Raw genomic sequence first — 20137 nt, forward strand, 5'->3', positions numbered from 1 at the left:
CTGTATTAGAGTGGCAGCTCGGACTTGCACAGCCTGGCTGTTGTCCAGCCAGGAAGCACAAATGGTTGCATTGACTAGCAGGGAGAGCGCCAACTTTTTGTGTCTCCTTGTGTACCCCGTCCATCAGCAAGGGTGGACAGGGAGCTGCTTCATCACACGTGGTTGTCTTTCTGCTTGGATTAACCCCTCTTCTCTGCTTTCTTGCAGACATGGCTAATCTTTCTCTTCATGATCACGATGGCTCCAGTGGTGCCTCCGACCAGGACACTTTGGCTCCACTCCCCCACCCAGGAGCTGCACCCTGGCCTATGGCTTTCCCGTATCAGTATCCGCCGCCTCATCCATACAACCCCCACCCCGGCTTCCCTGACCCAGGCTACAGCTATGGAGGGGGCAGTGCAGGCAGCCAGCACAGTGAAGGTGAGTAAAAAGGACTAAAATATGCCTGCAGGTGGGCAATTGCCCTGTTCAGTATGGGGAAGCAGCAGGAAAAGGCTGCTTAGGCAGGGCCCTATGTGTGGGGAGAGCCAGGGCAAAAGCCATCTCAGAAGGGTTGTGGGACTCAGAATTGAAAGGAGACTGAGAGCGGGGAGGAGCATCCTTTCTTCCTGGCTTGTTTGAGCTGTCACCTAACCTTGCCTCATGCACTTTACAGGGAGCCGGAGCAGCGGTTCCAATCGCAGCGGCAGCGAGAGGAGGAAGGAGAGAGAGAAGACCGGGGAGTCCAAGTCAGGCGGCAGTGGGAGTGAGTCGGATCACACCACAAGGAGCAGCATGCGGCGTGAGCGCGCGGCCAGCGAGCGTTCGGTGCCGGCCAGCCAGCACAGCCAGCGTAGCCAGCACTCTCTGGCTCACAGCATCCGCAGCCACCACAGCCAGCAGTCGTATGGGCCACCTGGCCTCCCCCCTCTCTTCAGCCCCCCCATGTTGCTGATGCCTCCACCGCCTTCAGCCATGGGGCCCCCTGGGGCACCGCCGGGCCGTGACCTGGCCTCTGTGCCCCCCGAACTGACAGCCAGTAGACAGTCCTTCCGAATGGCCATGGGCAACCCCAGTGAGTTCTTTGTGGATGTAATGTGAAGCGCCCGTCCCCTGTCTGTCTGCTGCCCCTCCTTCCCCTCCATCCCCGTCGTTTGTCTCCTAGGACCAGCCCTGGCTTCACCCCTTGTTTTTTGGGTTTTGTTTTTTTGGTGGTTTTTTTTTTTTTTTTTGGTCTTGATAACGAAAAGAAAAAAGGGAAAAAAAAATAATAAATGGAACTAAACCTTGATTCTAATCCCTCCTCGAGCAAGGTGGACAGGCCTGGCAGGCCTCCTGGGTGCTGCCAGCCCATCCCGCCACCAGACTTGTGTATTGCCAATGGTAATTCCCTCCTGCCGTCCTCTCTAACCCCATTAATCTGCACCCGTCCCAGCGCCCTGTGCTGCTTGCCCGTGTGTCGCTGCTGCCTCAGTCCTTCCACCCTAAACATCTCTTCTTTCTTTTCACCCTTTTGTGTTTCTTCTATCAAGCAGCAAAGAATTACGGGGTGTTTGACTTTCTCTGAGCCTGCCGCCTGTGGGGGGGAGAGCTGGAGCGTGGCGTGGCCCGACAGGAGGACACGGAGCTCCAAGGGCGCTGGGCACGCGTGGCGCTGAAGATGGCTTCTTTCCTCCCCCTTGCGGAAGACACCCTGCCCTTCCCGCAGCCCTGAAAGGGGAGCAGGGACCAGCCTTATATATGCGTTTTAGATCCTGTTGTAGTTGCCTTTTGGCTAATGCATGAATGTTCCAGGGCTTCAGTGCCTCCAGGGAGTGGAGAGATGCTGCCACTTCCCTCTTGCCTCCCTCCTCTTGCCCACACATTGGGCCAGGTCTGAGCCTGGCACTGCCCCATGGCAGGACTCTCCTTCACCTTGCCTGGGCTGTGAGTCTCAGGGCTGGGGCTGTACCTCTCCATTCAGCCTGGAGTGGTGGTGGGTGCCTGCACGCAGCCTTGCATGACTCAGGGCCCTGCACCTGCCCTTGGGTCCTCGGGGGATTTAAGAGCAGAGTTCTGCTCCCTCTGTCCCACGCTTTGCCCTCCTGCCTGCAACACACTGCTGCCTGTCCCGTTTGTAGCGGCTGTCCCATGCCTGGGGCTGGCGGTGGCAGCTGCAGCCTTCTCGCTCCTGCTGTTGTGCTGCTGCTCAGCAAGGTGACATCTTCAAGGGCCTGGACAGAGTTAGAAAGCGAGGGAGGGGCACAACTGGTTGGCTTTCACGCTTTGGGGAAGTATGGCGGTCCCCTGTATTTGCCCTATGAAGGGCCGGAGTCTACCTCCCCCCTGGCCCAGTGCCTCAAGTGCTGCTGCCCTGGCTGTCGGGAGGGATGAGGCTCTGGGATGGAGCTGGGACAGCCCCGCTCCCTCCGGGCTGTGAACAGCGCCTGGCAGCAACACAAGCTCGCCGGGGAGGGAGGCTGCAGCCTGAACCATGGCCTCTGGGCTCAGTGCCCGCAGATGTGTCAGGACCATTGAGTCCGTTTGCTCCAGCGCTCCCTGCCCTTTTTCCTTCCTCTTCTGGGTACTCAGAGATGTGCCTCGGGCTGGGGGCAGCCCCCTTCCCCATGCCCAGGGCCACGCATGGTACAGTACAGACAGGCTCGACCCTGCTCCCATTGGTGCTGGCACCCCGGTGCCTTCTCCTGCCGCACTGTGGCTTTCTCTGCAAGCGTTGCCTCCTTTTGTCTTTCTCGTGTTTGCGGTTTTTATATGCTGGAGATGAAATGTATCTTGTCCTCTGGGGTCTGTGTTGCCCCTGCAACCCCTCTACTAGCTCTCGTGTGCCATCAGTTCATCTCCCCATGACTCCCTAAAGCCTGTCCTTCCCCTCTGCCCGCCGGGGTCAGCCTGCCCAGTGCCCGCTCTCTGCCATCCTGTCCCCCAATCTCGGCACCAGCAAGATGCCGCCTGTCCCCCCCCCTCCTGATGCCACCCAGCAGCCTCCCCGGCCACTGCTCATGCCCTTGCCCTACCCGCTGGGTTTTATAAAAACAAAACCAATCTCCTTGTTTTTATTTATAAACATAGTTTTATTGGACTCCTGCCTTGTGTTGTTTTGGTGGTTGTTGGTTTGGGTTTTGGGTTTTTTTTTTTCCCCCCAGCCTCTTCTTTTCTGTCCTCCTGCCTTCCGCTCTGCAGCGAGATCCCAGCGGGACGAGGGCACCCTGTCCCCGAGCCTGTTTGCCGACGAGGGCACCCTGTCCCCGAGCCTGTTTGTTTGCCCACTGCCCCTCCCCGGGCTGCCGGGAACTGCTGCGGCCTGAACCCGGGCCGGGCCTCCCGCTGCCGCCGCTCTCCTCTGGGCGGCGCGTCCTGCCCGCGGGCGCTCGGTGCTCCCTGGGTCTCCCGTTTCCAGCGGGTGCGCTGGGAGGGGGGGGAAGAATCGGGGGCAGGTCTGACAGCGGGCGCTGGCCCGGCGCTTGCTGCAGCTTGCCGCCCCCGGCAGCGGGGGTGCCTGTGCGTGGGGCCAGCGCCGTGGGCGGTGCTGGGGCCGCGGGAGCCAGCAGCCCCGTGGAGGGGCACGGTGGCTCCGGGCTTCTACCGGGGGGAAAAAGCAGCCTCCCTGCCCGGGCGCACCCGTGTGCCCTACAGGCGGTCCCCAGGCGGACCGGGGAGGAGGGGGACGCCCCACGCCCGGAGCCCCGGCGCTGCCGCTCGCCCCTCGCCGTGAACGCGGCGGCCACGCCGTCTCCCTTCCGCGGACTACAACTCCCAGCGCGCACCGCGCCGCAGGACTACAGCTCCCGGCAGGCTCCGCGCGGGACTGGCCTTCCCGCCCCCGCGCCCCCGCCCCCCCCGCCGAGGGGTGCAGCCGGCGCTGAGCCCCGCCTCCCCGCGCTGGCGCATGCGCGGCGGCGGCGGGGCGCGGGCGAGGCATGCGCGGCGGCGGCTCTGCAGTGATAGGGGGGGCGCGGAGGGAAGGGGGGGCGGCGGCCGCCATCTTGGGCGCTGGGCAGTGAGCGGCGGCGGGCAGCGGCAGGTGAGGTGCCCCGGGCCGTCCTTCCGCTCCCCGGCAGGGCTTGCGGCCCGCTTCCCTTCTCTGGGTGGCTTCCTGTGGCGGGGCTCGCTCCGTCGACCGCGCCCGGGCGGTGGCTGAGCCGCCGTGGGTGGCGGCTCGCTCAGCGCTCGCCGGGGGTGGGGGTCCGTGGGCCTACCCCGCGGGGCGCAGCGCGGCCCTGACAGGCTTGGGGAGGGGGGGGGGTTCCTGCGGGGCGAGGTCCCCCGCCGGCTGCCCTTGAGGAGGGGCGCGGGAATGCCCTCCGGAGCTGGGCTGCCCCTTGCGGAGCCGTGTGGAGGGAAGCAGGGCTGCCCCGGGGGGGCTTCTCAGCCCCCTGTGAGGGGGTGCTGGGCGACCCCAGCACTGCCGAGGCTGGCTTATCTGTTCGCACTTTCCCTGGGGTTGAGGGGGTTTATTAATTGCTTCTGTTAATTAGCTCTCTGTCTGGAATATCTGGGGTGGCATCCTTGCGGTGCTGAACCGGGTGAGGGTGGGGACAGAGTCAAGCTCTGTGTGGCACAGGACGCCTGGGCAGGGCCTGCACAGATGTGCTAGGTCAGGCTGAGCAAAGGTCTTGCAGTCGGATCGGGCAGGAGCTTCCCCTAAAATTATTTGCCTGTACTACAGATACAAACGTGAATTAGCTAGGTCATGGCTTGCACACTCTGGCTTCCTCCCTGGAAAACCTGCTGAGGCAGACCATAGCGCTGCTGATGCTAAACTGTGCTTGTTCTGAGGCTTAAAACAGGCTCTTATCCAATGGCTCTTCTAGATGTGTTTCCACTTCCATGCTTCCCTGGGCTAGGTTTTTGGATTCAGTAAAGCTGCAGGAAATGCAGCCTGTGTTTATCGTTTGGTGCAGTTGACTTCTCTCCCCACTAGGAAATGACTTGCTTTTGATCTAGGCTTCTCCCCATAAGCAGTGTGATTCTATGATCTGTTTTCTGCTTGCCTTAGTATGACAAAGCTGCTATCAAGCTTTAGCCTCAGGCTGCCAAAATCTGAGCCTGGAACTTTCCCAGATAGGTGAGTCTGGATGGCTTCTGCAGCTCAGAAGTCTAGGTATTACAGGTTTCTAACTGCATATGGGCTCATGTGGTGTCTTGTTGGGCAACATTTTCCTGAATGCTATCAGAGCTGTAGCTACTGTGTTTTTTTTTTCCTATAGTGAAAGCTGTGCTTGTCCCTGTGAATTTTGCTTGCAGGGACAATCTCTGATCTGATGAGATGCTGCCAAACTGCTGGCTTCCATATTTTCCCTGTCAGAAGCGAGGCATCATTTCTCTTCTGTAGAAAGTGCCATATTACTGACATCTAGTGACAAAGATACCTGGCATTCCTTGGGCTGCAAACTGGCCATGTTTTCTTCCAGGGACAGCATTTGAGATATCCTTAGAGGGTATTATGGCTGGCTTCCTCCTCCTGAGAGTGCACAATTCTGGCCTTTGAAGAGTTGAGTCTTGAGGTAGTGAAGGGTTACATACATCTTGAGTTCATTGAAGCATAGATGACCGGAAATGCACTCCGGTTTGATAGTGTCTCATTTTTTTGGAGGGAATGAGAACAGTCACTAAACAAAATGGGCTTTGTAAAGAAACTTCCTGTGACCCTAGTTAAACTTTTCTTGTCTCATCGCTGCATCAAGAAATAATAAAGCCAAGACTGTCTTTTGCAGCATAACACCTTGCACTGGTTTTCTAAGCTTACACTACTAAAGGCCATTAGAGTATCTAAAGGCTGTTCTTAGGGTTAACTGGAGGATGGACAGAAGTACAGCCTGGGCTGCCAAAATATAATTGGTCTGTATGACAGAGTCAGCATCTTTCCTTTAGTGAATGACCTAAAGAGTCAAAAGTTACTAGCAAGCCGTATATTATTTTGATCTTGGCAGGAGTTTGGCAGCTCAGCTAAAAGCTTGCAGACTGAGGCACAGAATGTGAAATGCAGTTATCTACTATTACTGTGGAGCAGAAAGAGAAAAAATGGCAAGTCAGGGCACCTAGGCCATTACTGGTCTGCAGAATACAAGCTTTTGCTCAAACTGCAGTCCGTGTCTCTAACCCCTTCTGTTACAAGATGAATAGAATGCAAGTCACTGTTCAGGTTTCTAGCTCAAGAGCAAAAGCAAGTAGAAGTTGCTTCAGACTGACTTTAAAAGTGCCTTAGAAGAACTGGTAGAAATGGAAGAAGGCGTTTGGACTGTTCAGGTAAGGTTGGACTCAAAATAAGGTGGAGAGGTGTGTTAACTGCTGTTCCTGTGATGTTTTACCAGACTAAGGGAGCTTCTCGTGTTTCCCTGTGTCAGTACTTATCTCCTTTTACTCTTTAGACTGGCTGTGTGCATTATGACACGCAGAAGTAGACTGTAGGAGGAGAGCCTGGTAAGAGTTGAATGTGTTCCTCTTCCTGCCCACTGGTTATGGGGATTTATGGGATTGGGTTTAAAATAGGAATGGTTTCTCTGAAACTGATGGGTTTATCTCAGTAGCTCTTTAGCTCACGGTATGCCTCTTAATTAAATTATGCAGCCTGTCTTTCCCAGGATGAAGTGATTGCAGCTACTCTTGTTTAAAACCAAGTGCAGCCCGTGGCCTCCTGGAAAGTGGCTAATGCAGCCATCTAAGCAAAGCTTAGATGCTTGGATTAGCTGGTGGGGTGATGACATCGTTGTGAGCCTTAAGCCTTTCAGTTTGATAATGGCTAGTGCTAACCTGAAAGGATTGGTTTTCTGAATAACTCTAGTTTGCCAGAGCAGCCTGACTAATCCCCCTCCTGCTTCAACTGTTGTCACTCTTCCAAGATCATACTGATTTCTGGAATGCAGAAACTGTTACAGTTGGTGATTTACCCTCAGCCCTCTGGGTGAGAGCTGCAATACCTCTCCTGGTTTCTTCCCGGATGAGAACTCCAGCAGCTAATGTACCTTGAACTGCTTAGTTAGATAAGCTCATTAATGCACAGAAGTCTTACTTACTGTTAAGTCAGAACCCAAACTTTCTTTTAATAGACTACTAAATGGGTTGGTTGCTTTACACCAGCTTATTAACTGACTTGTGATGGCTGTTTCCTAGATGTGCTGTGTAGATTAGAGAAATAAGCGTTCTTGTTTTCCTTCAAACTAAGTGATGTCTGTGCTGTGGGAAACTTCTAGCCCCTTAATGGGAGTGACAAAGGCCAGAGTAGCTGGGTCTTGGGCTCACTACTGATCATCTTGTGTTTATTCATACCCTGTACTTGATGGCACAGGAAACTCGATGAAGCTAACAGCTTGTCTCACAGTGGGGCTGGGCCAAAATGGCTTTGCAGATGAGCAGGAGTCCCCTCAGCTCTGCTGATGAAGCCTCAGTGGCTTGCTGTGTCTGTGGCTGAGTTGAAGGTAACTGGCAGATCATGCCACGTGCTTATTTTCATTATTTGTAGTGCTAGACTTTTCTGGAGAGGTATCTGTAGTGAGAATAGCACCTGCACAGCTGGCTTAGTGAAATACAGCTGATCCCAAAGGTGTGTTCTAAAATGAATGGACAAATGCACTCAGCGCTATCAGGATACTACCAGTGCTCGCCAAATCCAGAGACTGTTAGTGCTTGGGTGGTAATGTGAAACTGTAGTTATATTGTTAGGGGCAGCCTAAGAACTCCTGTCCCTGCTGTCAGGCTGCTCCTGAGCAGTTATTCTTGAGCTGCCATGTTACCACTGCACCTCTGAAGAGAGAACATTGAGGATTTGCTAGTAGACCTGCCATGATAGCAGCCAGGCCTGGCTCAAGAGTTCAGCAGCTTCTGCCTGCACTGAACTTAGAGAAACTGGTGAGGGAGGATACGGACAACTGCATTTGCACTCTCCTGAGGCAAAAATACCAATGTACACCTGAAGCTTATGGTGGCTCCAGCACTGTTAGGCTGTAGGCACATTGCTAGTGACATGTTTCTTCCAGACAGTACCTCATTCTTTTAGAGTAAGAACAAGCATTTATTGCCTGGATGTGAAGCTGCAGTTACTGCAGCCATGTTGCCTCATACCACTGCAGAAAACTGAGTAACAATTTACTGTTTTTCCTAATCAATTAATTTGAGCAGATCAGCTTTTTTGTTTTGTTTTCATTTGTGCAAATACAGTTACAAAAGGCAAACAACTGTGTTCCAAAGTTTGTGGTTTAGGTTGAAGCTAACACTGTTCCTGCTGGCACAGGGAAGAATTAATGGTCTACATGGTGTCAGCTGAAAGACTTCTGGTTATGGGACAAATGCATTGGAGAAAATTACTTGTTTGAATGTCTGTATATCTGCGATTTAAGGTAGAATTCAGCTTTGTCTTTCATACCCTAATGAACAGATGGCTGTGGTACTACAGTGGTGTCTTGTTACTGGTGGGATGCTATGGAGTCTCAAATAGAGAGACCGTGGGAGTCTGATGCACTGAACAAAGGCTGGAGGATTAGTACTGTTCACTTTGATATTTCTCGAAGAGCTGCTGCAGATACAAACAAACTGCTGCAGAGGGAACAAACTACTCTTGTTAGTCCATTCCTTATGTCTGCCTTGCATAGCCCAAGAAAGCTCTGTGCTCTATGTTGTTCATTTTTCTGCAGCTATTCTAGGTCAGAATCCACGAAAAGGCAGTGGAAGTGGAAGGCAGGGCTCTTACATACTGCAGGAGGGAGCTGCTGAATCTCCACTTGCTAAATGCAGGTTTAGTGTATTATCTCATTAGGTAGCTCCCAGTTCAGCCACTTGTCGCATCCCAGAATATGTGAAGCTACTGACAACCCAGCAACAGGATCCTCCTGCCCAAGCCTGTGCTTCTGACTGCACCCATACATTCCAAGTGTGTGGCACAATGTAGGCCTAAAAGGCCAAAGTCTGATGGCTTTTGGAGAACCACCTGTCTTTAGGTCAGAGCTAGTAAATAGAGCATTCTCCCATCTGTGATAGAATCAGTGGACAAAAGCAGGTTTTAAGATACTGTGCTTAATTGCATCTTTATCTTTCTCTGGACTCCCTGCAGCTAACCTGCTGCAGACTGGCTTCTGGGGCTTCACCTAATGTGTTGTGATGGTTTGAGAGGGATACTGTCTAATGCACATCCACTGCACAGCATGAGCAGTGACACGTTTTGAGATGAGTATGCTTGATTCTTTTTGAGGTGCACGTTACCATGTCAGTCACTGTAGGTCCAGCTAATCCTGCTGCTTTTCAGTTATGTAACTACTGAAATGCATTCAGATTCACATCCCAGTGTTGTGTTTTTATGCGTGTTCTCTTTTGTAGCTGGCTGTCTTAATGTTGTAACTTTGCCACAGTTGTTATGAAGGTGTATCTTAATGCTCTCATTTTCACTCAAGTGAAAAGGTGTTCTGGAACGGCATTTCCATGTAGCCTTAACTCCTAGTGGTTTTATAAGCATGTATAAATATGTGGTCTGTCTATGATGCTCTTCATGATCCTTTTCCTTTCTATTTATGGGTTGAAATAGAAGTCTATGGGAATGTGAGGACTTGGCAACAGAGTAGGAAGCATACTGGCCTTAGGTGTTTGTAGGAGCAGTATTCAGGTGTTAGATCTCATTCCTACCCCAGTAGCTAGCTGCTTGAAGAATGCAGTGTATTGGGAGAGGACTGTTGTTCCTAAATTTAAGTGATTAGTCATCAACTGGTGTGAATTCAATATACATGTGGATCTTCTCTGTACCTTAACTAGAATAAATCCATCCATACTATAACTGGAAAACAGGGCTGTAGCTAGCAGCGTGGAGTGGGTCACCATATGTTCAAGCTAGTGAAACAGAAGGAGCAGAACTGCAAAGCTCTGAAAATGCAGTTGATGGACCATTAACCCGAAGGCTTCAGCTAGAGTCATGTTGGTTTTCAGGCACTTAGTGATAAACAGTTGAAGAAGCAATGGGCTTTGCTCTGTGTCTTGCAATGAGCTATTAGCCTGAGGAAACTCAAAAACAGTGTAGGGCAAGCTCCCTAGAAAAGGCTGACTGTGGAGAGGAGCAGAATGAGTCATTGAAAGCTGATTGAGCAATGCTGGGAAACTTTGAGTCATGTCACTTATGCACAGCGAGCAGATGAACCCATCTCCTGTGGTGGATTTCTTACTCTGGGGCCTTCCAATTCCAGCAGTCGTGAGTCACTGAATGTCAGTCTCAAATTAATCTGAGCCCTGTTCCCTGCAGTTCTTAACCATTGCAAGCACTAGGATCTTTCATTTTCAAAGCTGATCTGAAAAGAAAACTATTATTTGAAAACAAGTGGAAGATCATACCTGTACCACTAAAAACCTGTGGAAGATCTGAACTGTACTACTAAAAACCTCATTCTAGTTGCAGTGTAACCTTGACATAGTTGAAACGACTGTCTGTGAAACTTGTACCGAAACACAAATGAGGATCAAAACAAAGCAGGCTTATTTTCACTGCAGCCACTTCAAGGAGAGCCATTGTCATCTTAAAGAGCCATTCTTCTTGCTAAGCTTTAAGCAACTTTCTTTTGCATGCTGCCCTTTGTATAGCTTTCCTCTCATCTGTTCATCTATCTCTGGGCTAGTCATTCTACCTCTTGAGTTTCCAGCTGTGTGGACATGTTCCCATTAGCTGATGGAAGTAACTCTGTAGTAGGGAGGGAGTGCAGTCACTCTGATCTTGTGTCTGGGAGGGGTGTAATGCAAGGCTTGAGCAGAAGACTGGAATGTTGCCAGCATTCCCTGACCTTGTGGGCAAACTTGGTGAAGGCTGGCTGAGAGAACGGCACTGCACCAAACCGAACTTGCTGTAAGCTGTGTTGATGCTGTTGTGCTGTATATGCTTGTGATGCTTGGAACTCTTCAAGATGCTGGACCGCAGAAGTCAGGCGGAGCAAGGAAGGTCTGCTTATAATTGTGTTAAATACCTTGTGCACTTGAGACCTCTTTGGTCCCTGATGTCATTAGATGGGAGTGCAGCAAGAGGTTTATACTGCATGTGTCCTTCAAGTACTGCAGAGACCTAATGGATAGCTAGTACAGTTGGGTTAGTCATCTAAAATTGTTTCCTTGTATTCAGTGTCTTTAGCCCATGTCACTTTGCTTGGTACCTGGAAACACTTTACCAATTGTCTGACACAAATTGAGTTAGGTAAATTGCACTTAAATCTGAATTCAAGTTTAATCTGTGGAGCTGTAAATTTTTTCAGGCTTGAGAAGAATCGTAACTGGTATGGAGGCAAGCTGCTACTACATGTGAAATAACGCTAGTGCATATCTCTCAGGTATATTTATGCTGGTAGGCTGCCATTATAAAACAAACTGGCAGAATGGTCCTGATCCTGTGGCTAAATCTGTAGTAAGTGAAACTGCCACCTTGGGTATTAACCAGGGGTTCACATAGCACAGAGCCTGTCCCTTTCTGACTTTGAGCAAGTTGTTCAATATCAAGTTCCGTTACCAGTGCAGCATGGCAAGTCTCTCTGCGTGCTCCTATTTTGTAGCAAATGAGATTTGCAATAAGAGCAGTTGTGGTCAGTAGTCATGGCGGGGGTTGTGTGTGTAGATAGGAGGGTATTCAGAGTAGTAAGGGTAAAGTAGGTAAAAAAATGGCATAGAGGTGCAGTGATGGGATTACAAAATGGAACACTAAATTCAAGGTACAAAAATGTACAATGGTGCATATACCAGATAGGTGGATTAGGGAGCAAAGGCAATTCTAGCTTAACCCGTAATGTGGTTAAATCACCTTGAAGACTGAATTCAGTGTGATCTTGGAGTTATGACAGATGATGAAGTTGTTAGCTTCTTGCTGAGCGGTGGTTTAAAAATGTAAGTAAAATATTGAGACCCCCCCTAGGAAAATGTCAAAGCAGGATATGTATGACTGTTGTATTGTCTATATCATGGTTTGCTTACATCTTGAATAACTTGTACAGTTTTGTGCTCATTTCCAGAAGGAAAACTATTAGAGGAGGGCACTGAGAAAGACCAAAACATAAAGTAATTTCCTTGTGAAGAGCAGCTGAGTAAGGTGGGAACATCACATTCTGGGAAAGGGGCAATGAAGGCAGTGGAGAAGATCTGCAAAATCCTGAGTGGCCTGGAGATAAGAGTATGGAGGCTAGTTCTTAATTACTTCTTCCTGCACTTGAACTGGAGGCCATTAAACAAAGCTGGGGGAAGGAAGAAAAAGGAGGCTTGAAACAAAAAGGAGGGTGTCTTATACAGTGGTTAAAGTCTACAGTTTTATTTTTGCCATGGGATGCTGCTGATGCAGAGATTTGGTAGGAAACTGGGCAAATACTTTAGAGATCCATTGAGAGTTCTAAAATAAACAAGCCATTGCAGGGGGATCTCCTGGGGAGTGTTTTCTTGACCTGTCCTTACTGTTATCTGACTGTCTGTTCATTGCCAATGTTGGAGACCAAGACACTGAGCTAACAGATCTGCAGTATGAACTAATGTGGCTCTTAAATGTGCAAATGAAGCTGGTTAGCTTAGGAGCTAACTGTGCGTGGAAAGTTTGAAGCCTGAACTCAGCTCCTAGTATATTTGTGTAAGGAAGAAGCCCAGCATTTCTTTGCATTGACAAAGAATTTTTTAAAGACTAAAAGCACCTGAATCATGCTGTATCCGCTCTCATCTAAAATGTTTTTACTAACATGTAAGATAAGCAAGCAGTTGACTCTGCTGCCTAGTACTGTGATGCAAATAAAAACGCTGATATTTTTGCCTGTAACTTAAGTGAAGCTATTACAGAATATGTTCTAACCTTAACATATGAGGCTATGCTTTATCATTATCTCAATCAACATTTAAAGGTTGTAGATCTTCCTAAGAGAAGGCTTTTAGTTTCCAGCACAAAGCTTGATCAGCAGTCTTCTACATGTTTTATAGTAATGTAGTAAATATTCTAAATCAAGGCTCTTTCGGAAAGCAATTGGCTTGTCATGCTAGCAAGAGGCTGTGTGTGATCCTGTTGCTCATCAAAGCAGACGTTTCCTTTATGCTAAAAATAGTGAAACAAATAACTTAAGTAGCATTAAAACCCAAGAGGGAGATTATTTTTTTAAGACTAGGATGTGCTTTCTAGGAATCTTCTGGAAAGGGTTTGTAGGATTCATATGATCCAGCTTTGACCAGTTGCATAAGCTTCCAGGAAACTATTCTATACAATGTAAGTCTTAAAGAGGATGCGGGAACTCTTCTTCACCTTTGGTAGCAATAGTCCATATCCAAACGTGGAAGCCAGCACTGTAGCAGTGTGAAAAGACATCCTTGTCTCTTACCTGGAATGGAAAAATACTAATTAGGAAAGCATTCTCTAGAGCAGGCAACAAGTTGCTTTCATAATGCTTCTTTTTTTGTTGTTTTTCATCACTTGGCTTGTGTGAGCGACCTTTCAAATGTATGCTGAATTACAGTTTCAGCATCTGCCAGACTTGTTGGGCAACTGTATTCAAACAGATATTCTCCATGTTTTGGGTTCTAGCCCTGCACATTACTTTTCAGTGGCCTCCTGCATGCCTGTTAGGGCTGTGTGTGTTTCATGTTAAGTAGTTGTGAGTCTGTGGTACAGCCACTTCCTTAGATTTGAGAACCTGGTATTGTTCTGTTGACCAACAGGATTATCTCTGTCTTCTGGTGTGGGGATGCTGGCCTTACTGCCAGCTACACTGTGTGTAGCCTTGGTCCCCCTACATGGGACAGTGAGCACCTACGGAAGGCTTTTCCCACTCTAACTACATGGGAATCTCAGACTGTGTGCTACCTCTGTCATAATAGGTTTGGTTACAGAGTCTTATCCTGGAGGTAATGAAATACTTGTATCCTGAAGTTATGAAGTGTCACTAATGGGAATGGAAAAATAACATATTTGAAAACATCTTCTGTGCTAGATGGAGTCTTAGACATCAAAAAATGTTGATGACAGTGCCACATGAAGCCGCTGACAAGTGGCAGGAGGCAGCCTGTTAATAGCCAGAGACACTCAACCAGCAGAATGTGGGAGTAAAAGCCAGGAAGCTCACTACAGAGCTTTTGGACAACTGCTTGTCTGTCTGTTTCTTGCTGTTTTGACTTAACTGACTTTTTGATTCTTTTTTTCTTTTTCCTTTTAATGAGCAGAAGCAGCCATCTGGTAGCTGAAGACCCACAGCAGAGAAGTATGTGTAATGTTACTCTCTGAGGGCTCATTAGGTGTAGCTAAAAATGTTGGTGTAAAGGATTATGAAATTTAAAAGTTTTTTTTTCTTTCTGAAATTAAAGGTAGTGCCTACACTATAAATCTTGTTTTAGCACAGAAGTGTGTATTGCTTCTGTATTCTTTTTTTTCCTGACCTTTGAGATGCTCTGAGGCTAGGTCATTTTAACTTCATTTTTGCTGTGTTCCTGAGCAAACACATATCAGTTCACTGTCAGCATCTGTCTCTAGGCTAGCCTCTCCCTATCCTTTCCACCCACCCCAGACTAGTGGGTGTAGACTAACCCACCCTAACAGCAGTGTGAAGATGGTTGGTTATCTGATGCTCTGCAGTGCCAAAACCAAGAAATACCTATGTAATCATCCCAAGACTTAGTTACAACGCTTGCCCTATCGCATTTGTAGGGCTCTTCTCTGGACTAAGCCAACCAAGCAGTTGCTAGAGTGGGTATTATGACTTGGACCTAAGTGCATAGGAGTATATATGACTGCAGGAATGGCATCTGGTGAAGTAGCTGTGTATTTAAAAAAAAAAAGTCTTCTGCATCAATAATGTCTACAGCTTTGTAGCTTTCTTCAAAACAATCTTCCTTTGAAGAAAGAGAAGATTAGCTGTTTAAGAGGGTAACTTCTGAGGCACTAGCCCCTGATTAAAGTGGATAATGGTTGAGATCTCCCACTCCAGTGGCACCTTGTGGCCACACTGCTCTCATTTTGGAGTCTGAAGTGTTACTCAGTACTGCTGCTGATGCAGAGGGATCATCAAAGGCTGTAATATTCCTATACGAAAACTATGTAAAAGTGGTAATAAACCAAGGTGTACTTGCTGCGAAGAACCCCCTGCCATATAGTGATGGGCTTGGTGGTATCTCAAACAGTTGTGTGAACTGTGTACAAAAAGACTAACTATGAATTGCATCTGATTTGTATCTCGGTCACTGGGGAGACAGACACTTTATAGTAGAAATAAAGGGTCTTTGATTTGCATGTAGTTCCAGGCCTGTGTTTTTTCTTGCATTCAGGGGATAGGCCAGGTACTACTAATACTTGAGGCTTGATCCATCACTGCTGATGAATTGAATGAGAAGTAAGCCTGCATCTATTTCAGTGCTAATTTTAAGCTTCAGTCCTGGCTACAAATTGCAGCCATGTTGAGAGCTTCATGTCCATGACATGGACCTGTTGGAGTGAGTCCAGAGGAGGGCCACAAAGTGATCAAGAGGCTGGAGCACCTCTCCTACGAAGACAGGCTGAGAAAGTTAGGGTTGTTCAGCCTGGAGAAGTGAAGGCTCCGGGGACACCTTATTGCGGCCTTCCAGTACCTAAAGGGAGCTTATAAGAAAGCCAGAGAGGGACTTTTTACAAGGGCTTGTAGCAATAGAACAGGAGATAATGGCTTTAAACTGAAAGAGGGTAGATTTAGATTAGATATAAGGAAGAATTTCTTCACTGTGAGGGTGGTCAGGCACTGGAACAGGTTGCCCAGAGTGGTTGTGGATGCCCCGTCCCTGGAGGTGTTCAAGGCCAGGTTGGATGGGGCTTTGAGCAGCCTGGTCTAGTGGAAGGTGTCCCTGCCCATGGCAGGGGGGGTGGAACTAGGTGATCTTTAAGGTCCCTTCCAACTCAAACCATTCTATGATTCTATGTGTTATAGCATGCATTATAGCTGTATGTACTCATCTAGACCTAAGCTCTTGAGTTGCTTCAGACAAGGTCAGGAAGTAACTCAGCTGGGCCTCTGCCAGAATTCCTGCAGTGACTCCTTAGGTCTGGAACAAGGCAGTTGGTTCCTGGTGGGCTTCCTCACTGAGTCCTTGTTACAGTGTGCCCCTGAGGGGCAGTTCTGCAGCAAGCATGAGGGAATGCTGATCTGGAGAGACTGGCATGTAGTTAAGGCTTAAGTCTGTTGTGGTACATACAGTCTACACTGTGCATTGGGAACACGTGCTTTTCCATATAAAATCCCAGCAGATCAAAAAGTATGATCAGTAACTGCAGCCATAAGGCTGTTTCCCTCTTCTCCAAAGTAAAACACTGTTTCTGATTGTCCTTTATAAGTAAGGAGCTCTGCACTCTCCTCTCCAGGATGTAAGCATGAGGCAGGCAGTTGCTTCCAGCATCTGAGCTGCCTCTGAGTCTCTACCTGCCCTACTGGGCCTCAGCCATGTGCTAGCCTGGCCAGATGTAATAAGATAAATTATGTGAAGTAGCCCACATCATCAGACTTTCAGGAATGTCTCTGAGCATGCCCTCCACTTGTCCCTCCCTGCAATTTGCTAGAGTTCATTACTCCTGTGTGTGTGTGCTATCAGGTCCTCCCCACCACAAGTGCTGTAAGAATTGTCTTCTGGTTGAGGATGTGTGTGACAAAAGGTGTCTGTGCCCTGGCTAGTAACCAGCAGGTGTCAAAGTCTGTGTCTGCTGTACTGCTTGTTGCCATGCAGCCTACTGATACGTGCTCTCTCTTGCTTCAGGTCTTAAGCAACATGGGAAGAGAAGACTAAAGTTCCATCATGATCGGAGGCTTATTCATCTATAATCACAAAGGAGAGGTTTTAATCTCTCGAGTCTACCGGGATGACATTGGGTAAGTGCTTCTGTTGCATCCCTGGTCTTTGCACTTCTGTCTCATTTTGGTGCAGACAACAACCCAAAGCTGCTTTGTTCTGCATTAGCTGTGCATGCATGTAAGACTGCAACTCAACTTGCTGCTCTAGGCTTAGTTCAGAAAAAAATAGTCTTTTAAGCCCTGGTCACCTACAGATGGTAGTAAAGGATGGCCTGCAGGCAAACCTAGGACTTTCTTTTGGATGATAGAGATCTGGCTGTTACTCCAAATGCTTCAGTAACATGGACTGCCACTGTGGGAGTCTACCAGCCTCACTGTAGTGGTTAAAACTTTACGGGAGCAGTAATGTGGAAACTGTCTGCCACGCACTATAACCAGGGCTCTGAATTATTTTCAAACACAGGCATGCAGAAGACGGTCTATGGTCTTGGAAAGTTATGTCTGCAAGCAGTCTTGTAACCATGGCTGTACACTTAAAGCTGGCATTCTGTCCCCCAACTTTGTATGGTAGGCTCATATGTGAAAAGCTTATGTTCATTGGGTGATTAAAGTTGTGGGAAGCACTGAAAGCCTTCAGTAGGTTGTAGGTGTCTCATTGCACTTCACACAAGTGTTATGATGCTCACTTAGGCTGGATCTGTACAATCCTTAGGCTGCTGGTTCCCAGAAGGGATCTTGCTAAAAATTTGATGTCTTATAGGCAGTGGATGGTGCTATAAGGAACCCGGTACCAAGTGATGATAATGCTTGGACTGAAAACCTTAAGTGGCTTTCTTGCACAACACTGTTCTTCCTAGTGGGTTTTCATTAGTGTTAGGCATTAGGTGGAAGTTAGTAATTGAAGTGGAAGTGTAGTAATTGAAGTTAGCAGAGTCAAAATATAGCTAGTGGAAGCTGGGCTGTGGTAGGTGTTAATTCGAAGTCCAATGAGAGAGATCCTTCTGGCCAGTTTAGGAAAAAATAGTTTGTACAAGGTCTCCACAATGAGTAGTGGTAGGATGTGCTGTGAAATAACTTGTTGCCATGAATTACCAAAGACTGTCTAGCCAGTCTGTCCTTCAGACTGCTCTAGTCTGAAGAGTGTTTCCTTTCTGGTTATGGATTGCCTAGTGGAGGTTAAAAGTTGAGGTAGAACTAGTAGCTAGTCAAGTCTTGCACTGTTTTGTTGATGGAGTAGCGGTCAACACCGTGTCTGTAATAAGGCTTCACCTAATGAGCTTTAAATATCTTGGCTTGTTCTCAGTCAGCTAAGGCAGAGTAAAGTGGCTGTTCTAAGGTTAAGTTATTCCAGGACTTCCACACAGAGCTGAGCCAAGGAAGCATTGTATTTCTGAAGCAGAAACCTACTGGCTACGAAGTTTTGCCTCTCCTCTGCTGTACTAACTCCTTTCAGTCTTGTATACTTGTTAGCTGAAGCTTTTCAGAGGAATTCGTATGCCAGATCTGGCTTTGTAAAGTTCCCCTGATGAATAGGCATCACAGTGACTGAGCCAGACCAGCCTGCATTATAGATAAATTTTGAGAATATGTTTGGGTGGGGGCTAAGGACGCTGTTACTGCAGTTCCTGGCAAAATTTTTTTTTGTATGCTTGCAAACTTAAAGCACTTAAAGATGGGATTGTGCTTGAGCTGATGTTTATTCAAGAAGGCCTTTTAAAGGGCATTCTGGCTGTGGAGATGTGAACTAGGGAGTGAAGTAGCTATTTTTCAGGTAGTGATCTTCTATTGCTTTTTGTCTTGGCTCATTCCTCTTACAAAGTGAGTGACTTGTTCAATACATGATAAAGTACTTCCTGCTGGCTAGCCAGACAAAACTAGAAAATGGGAATTCCTGCCTGATCCTATCTTAACTTTTTCATTTGGCAAACGGTGCCAAAAAGATGCAACTGTTTTCTCTAGGACCTCAGGAGTCAGTGTTCCCTTAAGTGAAATCCTCCATTCGGTTCCTGTGAAAGTGTCAATCTTGTGATTTAGGTGGAGCTGGTGCTGGCTAATTAACCAAGCTTGCTCCCCAAGGTGTTGAATTCCTTTTGAAACAGGCCTTCAAACCTGGTTTGGAATTTTTTTTAGACACGTAACCTTATAAAACAAGTTGTCTTAAAATGACTGTGTCTCATCTTGTGGTGTGATCAAGTGACTGAGAATCTTGCCATTTCCTAGTCTGAACATTAGCATCAGTACCAGGTCTACTTAAAAGTTTTTAGTATCCTAACTTTCAGAGGGAGGTAGGGAAAGGAATAACCATGATACTGTAGCTTGATACTGTAGCTTGTACTCAACTGTGTAGGAGTTCTGTCTCTATCCAAACAACCAGGTAACAGACTTACAGAACATTATGCAGTTCTTAATTCCTAAACAGTAGATCTGAAGTACTGAGGGCTAAGCCCATCCAGCTTGTTGGGAGGTAGGTTGACTGGGAAATGAGCATAGCTGCTGCCTGTCTTTGTGATTGACCCTTTAGACTCCTTGGTCTTGGCACCTGCCTTTGGCATTCTGAAGCCTCAGCCTATGTGTTGGGAGAGATTAAAGGTTATCTGTGGTTATGAGAACCCCTCCCCTTGCACAGTTTAAGGCTCTAAATAAGCACATACTAGCTCAAATGTTAATGAGCAAAGTGATAGTCAATGAAGAAACCCTTCCCTTGACTTTGTTAAAGGCAGAAGTACTGCAAAACTCAAACTTTCTCTGCTTGCAACTTAGAATGGCTTTAGTGCATGTAGTGCATCTGTCCATACAGCAGCTAGCTGCATGCATAAGCAGCCTCTTAAAAAAAAAAAAAAAGGCAAAGCACTATGCATTTAATTCAGGATACCATGGAGGGCTCTACTGAGATCTTCAAGTGCCTTGTTCTTCAGTGACATAGTCATTGGGAGAACCTACCTGCATTTAAGGATGTAGCTATTTAATAAAAATAAGCTATTTGAAACTGAGCAGCTTACATGACAAACTGCATGTACTTTAAATGTAATAGGCATTTGGTTTCTGAGCTTCTAATACATCACTTCAGCTTCATGGCTCTTGATCCTTAAGGAATAAGTGCAAGCTGGATAGAGCAGTGTCTGAATCTGCAGGATGTGCCATATCTCTCCAGATGTGCTCCAGCTCTATCAAACTTGCTGTATTTTCTGTTGGCTGGACCAAGCCAGAAAGCATCAACCCAAACAGCTTCAAATGAGAAGTACTGTCATAGAAATGCCCACTCAGACTTGCAGGCTGGGAAGAAAATACCTGATACTCTCTGGTCCCCAGGCAATGCCTCAGATTGAGGCTTTGGAGTTTTTGCCCTCCAAGGCTTGCTACATGTATTAGCAGAGCAGACTGGGTATCACTGATGTGATATGGATGCAGTTCATCTGGACTAAACGCCCAGTTAGCCCTAAAAT

The 20137-nt window shown here is 47.8% G+C and overlaps 2 protein-coding genes across 9 annotated transcripts in view; both read left to right on the top strand.

Annotated features, from left to right (window-relative positions):
- The window catches only part of DVL3 (dishevelled segment polarity protein 3), a 33504-nt gene extending 30441 nt beyond the window's left edge, over window positions 1-3063 (top strand). For 4 of the 6 annotated variants that reach the window (XM_069792541.1, XM_069792543.1, XM_069792540.1 and 1 more), the window contains 3 exons: window positions 208-420; window positions 656-1054; window positions 1515-3063. In XM_069792541.1, the coding sequence (XP_069648642.1) occupies window positions 208-420; window positions 656-1054; window positions 1515-1546 (644 nt within the window). In that variant the 3' untranslated portion in view covers window positions 1547-3063. Of the gene's footprint in view, window positions 1-207; window positions 421-655 lie in introns of all 6 variants that reach the window. The other 2 variants (XM_069792544.1, XM_069792542.1) reach the window with 1 other exon arrangement.
- An 826-nt stretch (window positions 3064-3889) lies between these two features.
- AP2M1 (adaptor related protein complex 2 subunit mu 1) overlaps window positions 3890-20137 on the top strand; it is a 30992-nt gene continuing 14744 nt past the window's right edge. The window contains exons 1-2 of one of the 3 annotated variants that reach the window (XM_069792547.1): window positions 3890-4000; window positions 16660-16772. In XM_069792547.1, the coding sequence (XP_069648648.1) occupies window positions 16699-16772 (74 nt within the window). In that variant the 5' untranslated portion in view covers window positions 3890-4000; window positions 16660-16698. Of the gene's footprint in view, window positions 4001-4975; window positions 5045-14120; window positions 14148-16659; window positions 16773-20137 lie in introns of those variants that run through there. The other 2 variants (XM_069792548.1, XM_009921818.2) reach the window with 2 other exon arrangements.

Source organism: Haliaeetus albicilla, chromosome 9 (assembly GCF_947461875.1).
Source record: "Haliaeetus albicilla chromosome 9, bHalAlb1.1, whole genome shotgun sequence".
NCBI classification, from domain to species: Eukaryota; Metazoa; Chordata; class Aves; order Accipitriformes; family Accipitridae; genus Haliaeetus; species Haliaeetus albicilla.